Here is an 8,310-nt window from a genome sequence, read left to right as displayed (position 1 = left end):
TAAATATGTTTGCTCACAATATTTTGATAATAGTAATAATAAAACTTTTGCTTGTCATTATTACAATAACTTCATTTTAGATTGATTTAATGATTATGTTATTCTTGAGAAGTAGACATCATTCCCTATCCTAACAAGCACTTTTACTTTGAAAGTCTCTGAAACAGCACCATGAATATTTTTATATGAGTGAGTGAGTGAGTGAGTGAATGAGTGAGTGAGTGAGTGAGTCAGTGTGTGAGTGAGTGAGTGAGTGAATGAGTGAGTGAGTGAGTGAGTGAGTGAGTGAGTGTATGTGTGAGTGAATGAGTGAGTGTGTGAGTGAGTGAATGAGTGAGTGAGTGAGTGAGTGAATGAATGAAAGTGAGTGAGTGAGTGAGTGAAATGTTAAATGTCACTGGTGTTTTCCTATCATCTCACACAGTCTGGTCATTCTCTTCTGACCACTGACCTCATTAATGTGTCATTTTTTTTAACCCAGAGAAGTACTGTTTACTAGATTTTTCCTGTGAGTGAGAAAATCCCAGCAGATTAGCAATATCTGAAATACTCAAAGTCACTTTTCTTCCTCATTCTGACGCTCTGGTTGAGCAGCTCGTCCTCACAGCGTCTAAATGCCTTGAGTTGCTGCCATGTGATTGCCTGATTAAATAAGTGCAATAAACAAGCAGTTAAATAGGTATACCTATTAAAGTGGTCGATGAGTGTACCTATATTTTTGAATTTTGACATTTGCCTGGACAATTTTAACTATGTTTACATATATATCCACAGTGCATTTAAGGTTTAACTATTGAGACACATACACAAGTTTAATGCTGTTACCTTGTTACATTTGTGCCTGAAACTTCCTGCCTTCTCAAGCCCCTGGATCCAGTTTATCTCAGGTCTCCCTCACACACCCCTTCAGACATTTTGTAAAGCATCCTTTTTTATATATTCTGTACATTCTGTATTCTGTATATTCCGTGCTACTCAAATGATATGGATGAAGGGATGGATCTTGTTATGCTTCTGTGGAAAATAATAACATTTCAAAAAGGTTTTTATTACTTTTATATAATCGCTGAACTATATTATGATTGAATCCCTGAGTTGAGTCTTAACTTTAAAATACTTTTAAATCCAAAAAAACACAAAACACTTTGATCTTGTTCAATGCTTCCACTCAACACCTAAACCACAATCAACACATGATGAAGTGACTCAGGCTTCCTCTTCCTCATCATGACACACAGCTGTATGAGGAACTGAGCAGTGACTTGAGCCGCTGCGACCTGCTCACGTTTGGATGCAGCAGTTTGTAAGAGAAGGATAATTCACACAAAAACTTCATTCAAGTTCTTTTTCAACAGTTTTTAGTCAGAGGAGGAAGTGAGAAGATGGACCCTGACAGTCCTGACAGTCCTGACAGTCCTGACAGTCCTGTGTCCAGGGTGGAGAGGACATTCTGGACAGTCTGGGTGAGAAACTGGACTTTAGTTTAATGTGATAATTGACTCAATGCTTTATTTAAATGTGGTTTAAATATATGTGGTTGCATACCCTCACCCCATCTCTCTCTCTCTCTCTCTCTCTCACTCTCTCGCTGTCTCTCTCCCTGTGTGTGTGTGTGTTGCAGAGTCGCACCCCTTCCCGTATGTGCTATGACATAATGTCAAAAAGAAGAGCTCGACAGTATACTTGTCTTATGTCCTGCACATGTGTGTGTGTCCTGAGTTCACACACTCATTTGATCGTTAGGAAAAGCATGTGTGGAAACTATGGTGTGTTGATGTGATGATGTGAGAACACATCGCTCTGCCTTTAATTATAGGACCTGTCTTATAGAGAGGAACGTTTTTAGTCATGTAGTTTTAGCATTAAAATGTAGAATCTGTTTCAAGCAATGAGCATTAATGTTGTGTATGATTTAAGAAACACTAAAAACAACTAGTATTTCTAAATGCTAAATCAATAAAACAGTAAACTCCATCATTTCATATCTTCTCAGAACTATATAACCGGAGCTGTGAACAGATTCTTCAGGCCTGAGCTCAGTGACCAGCCATCAGCAGTTCACAGTGGTCACTCAGAAAGTGACCCAGATGGACAGGAGGTCAGTGAGCATCCTCCCGTCTCCACGGCCTCCCTGCTCACTTCATCACAACCAGGTGTTGCGTGGGAACTCGGCACCACTGAAATCGATTTAGGGCCTGAGGAGGAGAGCGCTCGGCTGAGCGGAGGCACTGAGAGCAAAGCACCAACGGAAGGTGAGGACAAGAGAGAGGAGGAGATTGGCCCAACAGGAAACGATGATGCTGGGCAGCTCGATTGCAAAACCACAAGAGATCAAAAAGACAAAGAAGTGGACAACAGAGAGGGCAAAGTGGACACTTACGGACAAAGTCAGACACCAGACAATGATGAGGAGGAAGAAGATGAAAATCTTACAGAACGTGGAATGAATGAAGACTTGGAAGTTGGAAGAATGGCCAGTGCAGGGGAGGAGTCACCGGCAATGACACCGGAGGATCAGCAAATAGTGAGTCAAACTGTGAGAGAGATCCAAGAAACAGAGGAAATGTTCCATGTAGCTGAGCAACACTTGAAGGCAGAGGAGGCCGCGATGACAGATCAGAATCCAGAACATCTAGAAGCGGTGCAGCAGACGATGGCACAAACAGACGTAGAAAGCGCTGATGCCGTGTCACAGCTGCTATCAGAAAATGAAAATGGTGACCATGAGATGGAAAAGCAATTTGAAACTCAGTGTTTAGTGTGTGAGCAGCTCTCAGAGGACGAGGCAGACTCAGGCCTTTCCTCTCCCAACAGAGAACTCAATATGACCTTCAGAAAAGGCAGCAATGTATCAGAAGACGGTGGACATGAAGACGTCATGACTGACAGGAGTCAGGAGGAGACACTAGATGATCAGCAAAAAGTGAGTGATGTGAAAGAAGACATGCTCAGTGGTGAGATAAAATGGTGCTTGATGTCTGACCTGAGTCCAACAGAGGTGCAGACGGCGTCGGAAACAGAAGTAGAAGACACTGATGCTGTGTCACGGCTGGTCTCAGAAAACAAACACAGCAACGACGAGGTGGAGAAACACACAGAACATCAGCATTTAGTCTGTGAGGAGCTCTCTGAGGCACACACATATGACAAGGCAGGCTCAGTTGGACATGAAGACGTGATGGCTGATAGGAGTGGAAGCGATGAAGTTGAGGAGGAGGAGCAAAAAGTGAGTGAATCTACGAGAAAGATCCAAGTGAAGGAAGAAATCCTCAGTGATGAGCAAGTTTTGGAAGATAGTGAGATAACAATGTGGCGAATGACTGATCTGAGTCCAGCAGAGGAGCATAACATGCACATAGAAGAGATGCAGACGACTGTGGCAGAAACAGAAGTAAAAGCAGAAGTCTCAGAAAATGAGTTGGATCATGATGAGGTGAAAAAAACAGTTGAATATCAGCGATCAGTGAATGACCAGAGAGGCTCAGGCCTTATCTTTGAAATGACCGTGGATGCTGGACACGAGCATGCGATGAAAAGTACAAGTAAAAGTGATGAAATTGAGGAGGAGAGGGAGCGTGTCACTGAGGCTGCAGGCAATCAGACAACAAACGTACAGCAAGAGCAGGAAGAGGACATCAAATTAGCTGAAGTAAACAACCGAGACTTGGTTACTAAACATGTTGAAGGCGATGAAGAAGTTCAGCAAAGGGCGGAAAAAGAGGATGTGGTTAAGGACCATGAAATGCAAACCACAACAAGAGAGACCAACACAGTGACCGAGGAAAAATATCTGACAGATATTTCAGTAGAAGGGAGGCTTTTTGTCAAAGATGAAGAAGAAGAAGAAGATGGGATAGTGTCCAGTGAAAGTGGTGGGGACACAGCATGTGGAATCCCCTCAGGGACAATGAAATCCAAGGGCGAGACTGGACAGGAAATATGCAAAGAGTTCAAAAACACTCCCTTGGGGATCTATGAAGGCCAGGAGCTAAATTCTCCAACGTGTGAGGAAACACAAGAGGGAGTTCCTGAGGACAACAATGAGCCTGGGCCAGATGAAAATACAACACAATGGTTCCTGGAAGAAGGAGATTACAAGGAAACTCATGCCACCCTGTTACCAGAAGAGGTGGAGAGTGCACAGCCTGAAAGTCTTCTAAACAGTGGCTCTGGGGGAGACTTCTCACTTAAGGAGGAGGAACAAGCAAGCACTGCAGAGGAGCAGACTAGAACACATACAAATACTGGACTGCTAGAGACGGAGAAACAGATTGTTGAACCAGTGGAAGGACCAGGAGACTTTTCTGAGGAAGAGGAAGTAAGACTGGTACAGAACTTAAAGACAACATGGACAGAACACTCAGAAGAGGCATTTGGGACTGACAGGATAGAAACAGAGCTGCAAGGTAGGACTGGAGAGCTGCTGGGTGACTCTGAATCTGACGACGGGGTAAGTGAGATCAGAAATGCTGCTGAAGATGGCCAGAAGTCAACAGGAGCTGTAGCAGCTGTTGATGTGCTGGTCAGCTTCACTGACACATCTTTAAAACTCCTTGAGTCTGAAAGAGAGAAGATGACAGAAACAAGCTTCTCGCAAGAGTCAGGAGCTGCCGTCGGCTCTGAGTACGAGAGCAGCAAGCCTCCGAGGTTAGAAGACTCTGCAGGACTTGGAGTCTTGAAACAGGCTGATACGACTGAGCGGAACTTGCCTTCAGGGACAGGTATGGAGGAAGCAGGAGCTGAGGCAGTGGAGAATGAAAGTTTAAGTCTAGATGTTGCACCTACCACACTGGAGACAAAACAACAAGCATCACATGAAGGATTTGAGATGTTAACAGACATCGGAGAAGCAGAGGATTTCCTTTTAACCAGGAGCAAACCAAAGGTTTGGACAGAAGCAGAGCAGAGCCATGCTGGAAGAAGATGTCAGGATTTTATTGATGAAGAAATCCTTGACTTGTGGATGGAGGCAGCGTCGTATCAGGACGAACAAACGCATGTCAATGTAGAGACATCGCAGACAGAGGAGGACAAAGAGAAGCTTTTGGAGTTGATTTCAGAAACATCTGTGAATGAGACAGAAACATGTGTATCTACTACTGAGTCTGGATTATTGGACCAGTCTGTCAGTGAACAGGAAGGAGACCTCAGAGAAACCAGCAGTGGGGCCTTTCAAATCTGTAATGACAAGATGTTTACTGAGTTATTGACACAACAACCTAACTATGAATCTGAGGAAGCAACAGAGAGAGGACAATCACATCTGACCGAGAAGGAATCCATTTCTGAGACAGGGTTTCACCCTGATTCAGGACTTCAATCATCAGAGGCTGAATATAAATCTCAAGAGAAAATGGGTCAGGAAGGAGATGTACCGTCATCAGTGCAGATAGAGGAGGAGAAAGAGAAGCTTGAAGAGTTGATTACAGGAGAATCTGGATTAGTGAGTGTCACAGGGATGTTCTCCTCTACAGCAGAGTCTGGATTATTGGACCAGTCTGTCAGTGAACAGGAAGGAGACCTCAGAGAAACAAGCAGTGGGGCCTTTCAAATCCATAATGACATGTTGTTTACTGAGTTGTCTATGCCACAACCTAACTATGAATCTCAGGAAGCAACAGAGACAGCACAATCGGCCACGACAGAGGAGATAATGTTTCACATGGATTCAGGACTTCAATCCTCAGAAGATGGATATAAGGAAGGAGATATACAGTCACCAGTGCAGACAGAGAAGGTGAAAGGGAAGCTTGAAGAGTTGATTTCAGGAGAATCTGGATTAGTGAGAGTCATGGGAATGTCCTCATCTACAGCAGAGTCTGGATTATTGGACCGTCCAGTCAGAGATACTAGCACTCGGTCATTTCCAGGCTCAAATGACATGTTGGCTGCTGAAATATCTACACAGGAGCTTAACTTTGACTCTCAAGAAGCAACAGAGAAAGGCCAATCAGTCACGGCAGAGAATGAAACAGAGTGCAGAATTAGAGCACCAGAGGCTGGACTTCAGGAATCAGATGAAACGCAACAGAGACAAGGTGAGGAAGGCGATGAATCTGCGGAGTCTGAAACGGGATCACAGAAAGGGATGAGTGTTGACGACACTGATGAGGAAAAAACTAAAGGTGAAGACGCACTTCTTGAGGCGACCGTATCGGACTCCTATGATGAAATCAAACATCCTCAGTCTAGATGTGGCTCAGACGCTTCAATCCAAGAAGAAACCATGTTGACAGAATCACAAAATGACAGTGGTACTGAAGGTGAGGAGGAGTTCATGTTTTCTTCACTGAACATACCACAGGCCAATACGTGGTCAGAGGACACGTATGACTCAAAACCTAAACTCATCAGGCCTGAGACTGCAGAAGAGCCAGCAACACATCCTGATCTTCCGATTGAGGTATTGTCACCAAAACTTAACCGTATCATATCTTATTAAGTAAGTATTTGTAACGCGATGATGAGATTTGAGTTTGTTTGTTTTTTCAGATGAATGTGACTGTGCTGGACTTCACTGCACAAAAGTCAAGAATCGCTGTTAAAAACCCTAATGTCAGACCACCCCAAAACCCACGCTCTCTGCTGCACATGCCCTCAGAGGATCCCACGCCCACCACACACCCGCCAGTCAAAGCTCCAATGGGGGTGTCTTTTGGAGGCGTGGGCATGGGAATAAAACTACCAGGTGGGTCACTGAAAGGTTTAAAGAAAGTCCATAAAGAAAATCAGCAATTTTAAATCATGGCAACTCAAACGGTGTTGATACACTTCTGCCTCCATCAGTCAGTTTAAATGTGTTATTTTGTAACTTTGGTGTTTGAAGTAATTTGTTCAGATTTTATCTTAGTGACAAAAACTTACCAAAAGAGACAGGAGACAAGCATCTCATGCATCTCTGCCATCTACAACACACCCACCTAATAAAATAGATGTTTGCTTAAGTCTATGTATGATATCTGAAGAATAGACAGCCAAGTTTCCCCACACTGAAGTCCAGAGAGAGAATCAGTCATTTTACATTATGGAAAACAGGGTTTGTTGATCCACTGCTGGCTCCGTCTGTAAGTTCAAATGTGTTATTTTGTGACTCTTTCAGACAGATTTACCTCAGTTTCACACACATATCAAATGTGGCAGCAGTAAACCAGTGGCTCCTGTGTTCCTGAGAGCTAAAATCATTGATTTTATTAAAGCAAACGAGTTACAAAATTCACTTTCACTCTTAAGATATCATGGAATTAGGCAGGCATAGTTTTGATTAGGTGAGCCTTATCCAATCCAGTAGCCATGTCTTCATGAGTGTGAGCCAGTGTCTCAGGTTTTTGTGCTGGGGGGCTCTGACTGTGTCTGTACTACCCCTAACTATCCTTTCAAATGTTTTCCTCTAGGTGACTCAGACATGATGTCTCTTAATGGTTAAAGATATAAAAATAACAGCAGATGCCATTGTTTTTTAGGCCTTGGTGCAGGTTTTCCTGTTTTAAAAAAGACACGTGTGGTGGCAGAGGACAAAAGCGCAGAGGTAATATTAACTGTGAAGAAACAAACACATGCAACCTCACATGCAGAGGTGTAAACATATTTCAAATGTCGCTATATCAACAGGAATCTGAGACAAAGCCAGAGGAGAAGAGCGACTCAACCAAACACAGACCCAAATGGATGCCACCAACACATCAAGGGTACAAAGAAAATCTGACTAAATGAATGTACATTCAGCACAAAAGACACATCCTAGGTTTCTGATTTTTCTCATTTCTCCCCAGATTTGGAAATCCATTTATGTCTGAGCTGAAGACCAAACTGAGGAAAAGCACAGAAGAGTGACAGTGTTTAACTGTAATGCTGTATGTGAATATTTGAATAGAAATGGCAAATGGCTTTATTTTGTGTGTATTTATGTAAGTGGAAACAATGATGACCTGTTCATTATGTCAGTTACTTTGACCCTTTGTTTTTATTTGGTAATAAAGATGAACTGGGATCTCAGGTTTGCTCTGGTGTTTATACCCATATATGCAGTACTATATAGTATATGCAGTTAAACAAGGTACAAGAACAACCATCATATACTATATGATATTACATTCCCTGAACTGAGCTGATGATGCAGTATTTCCCTGTCAAACTAGAGGGACGTGGTGATGCAACTCAAAAGGGCACAAGGATTTAGGTCTTCTTCTTTTCCCCAGTTCCAACACACCTGATTCAAATGGTGAGCTCCACCACTGCAAGCACTGCAGAAGCCTGAAGAAGAGAACGATTTATTTGAATCCAGTGTGTTGGAGCAAGGAAGCTTCTAGAACA

At 43.0% G+C, this 8,310-nt stretch overlaps 1 protein-coding gene across 1 annotated transcript; it reads left to right on the top strand.

Moving 5' to 3' along the window:
• The first annotated feature begins 1,272 nt into the window (after positions 1–1,272).
• Positions 1,273–7,992, top strand: si:ch211-136m16.8 (uncharacterized). Its single transcript, XM_058621680.1, has 6 exons — positions 1,273–1,463; positions 1,994–6,403; positions 6,493–6,688; positions 7,461–7,525; positions 7,609–7,685; positions 7,770–7,992. Exons 1-6 carry the CDS (start codon positions 1,383–1,385, stop codon positions 7,828–7,830), a joined length of 4,890 nt encoding a protein of 1,629 aa, XP_058477663.1. The 5' UTR covers positions 1,273–1,382; the 3' UTR covers positions 7,831–7,992.
• The last annotated feature ends 318 nt before the right edge of the window (positions 7,993–8,310 follow it).

Source organism: Solea solea, chromosome 21, assembly GCF_958295425.1.
Source record: "Solea solea chromosome 21, fSolSol10.1, whole genome shotgun sequence".
Lineage (NCBI taxonomy): Eukaryota > Metazoa > Chordata > Actinopteri > Pleuronectiformes > Soleidae > Solea > Solea solea.
The sequence above is the reverse complement of the archived record's forward strand: the minus strand, read 5'-3'. Positions and strand labels throughout refer to the sequence as shown.

Coding starts and splice junctions, on each gene's coding strand:
- si:ch211-136m16.8 (XM_058621680.1), top strand. CDS start 1,383: ATGGACCCTGACAGTCCTGACAGTCCTGACAGTCCTGACAGTCCTGTG. Junction 6,689..7,460: donor CATGGGAATAAAACTACCAG/GTGGGTCACTGA, acceptor ATTGTTTTTTAG/GCCTTGGTGCAGGTTTTCCT. Junction 7,686..7,769: donor ATGCCACCAACACATCAAGG/GTACAAAGAAAA, acceptor ATTTCTCCCCAG/ATTTGGAAATCCATTTATGT.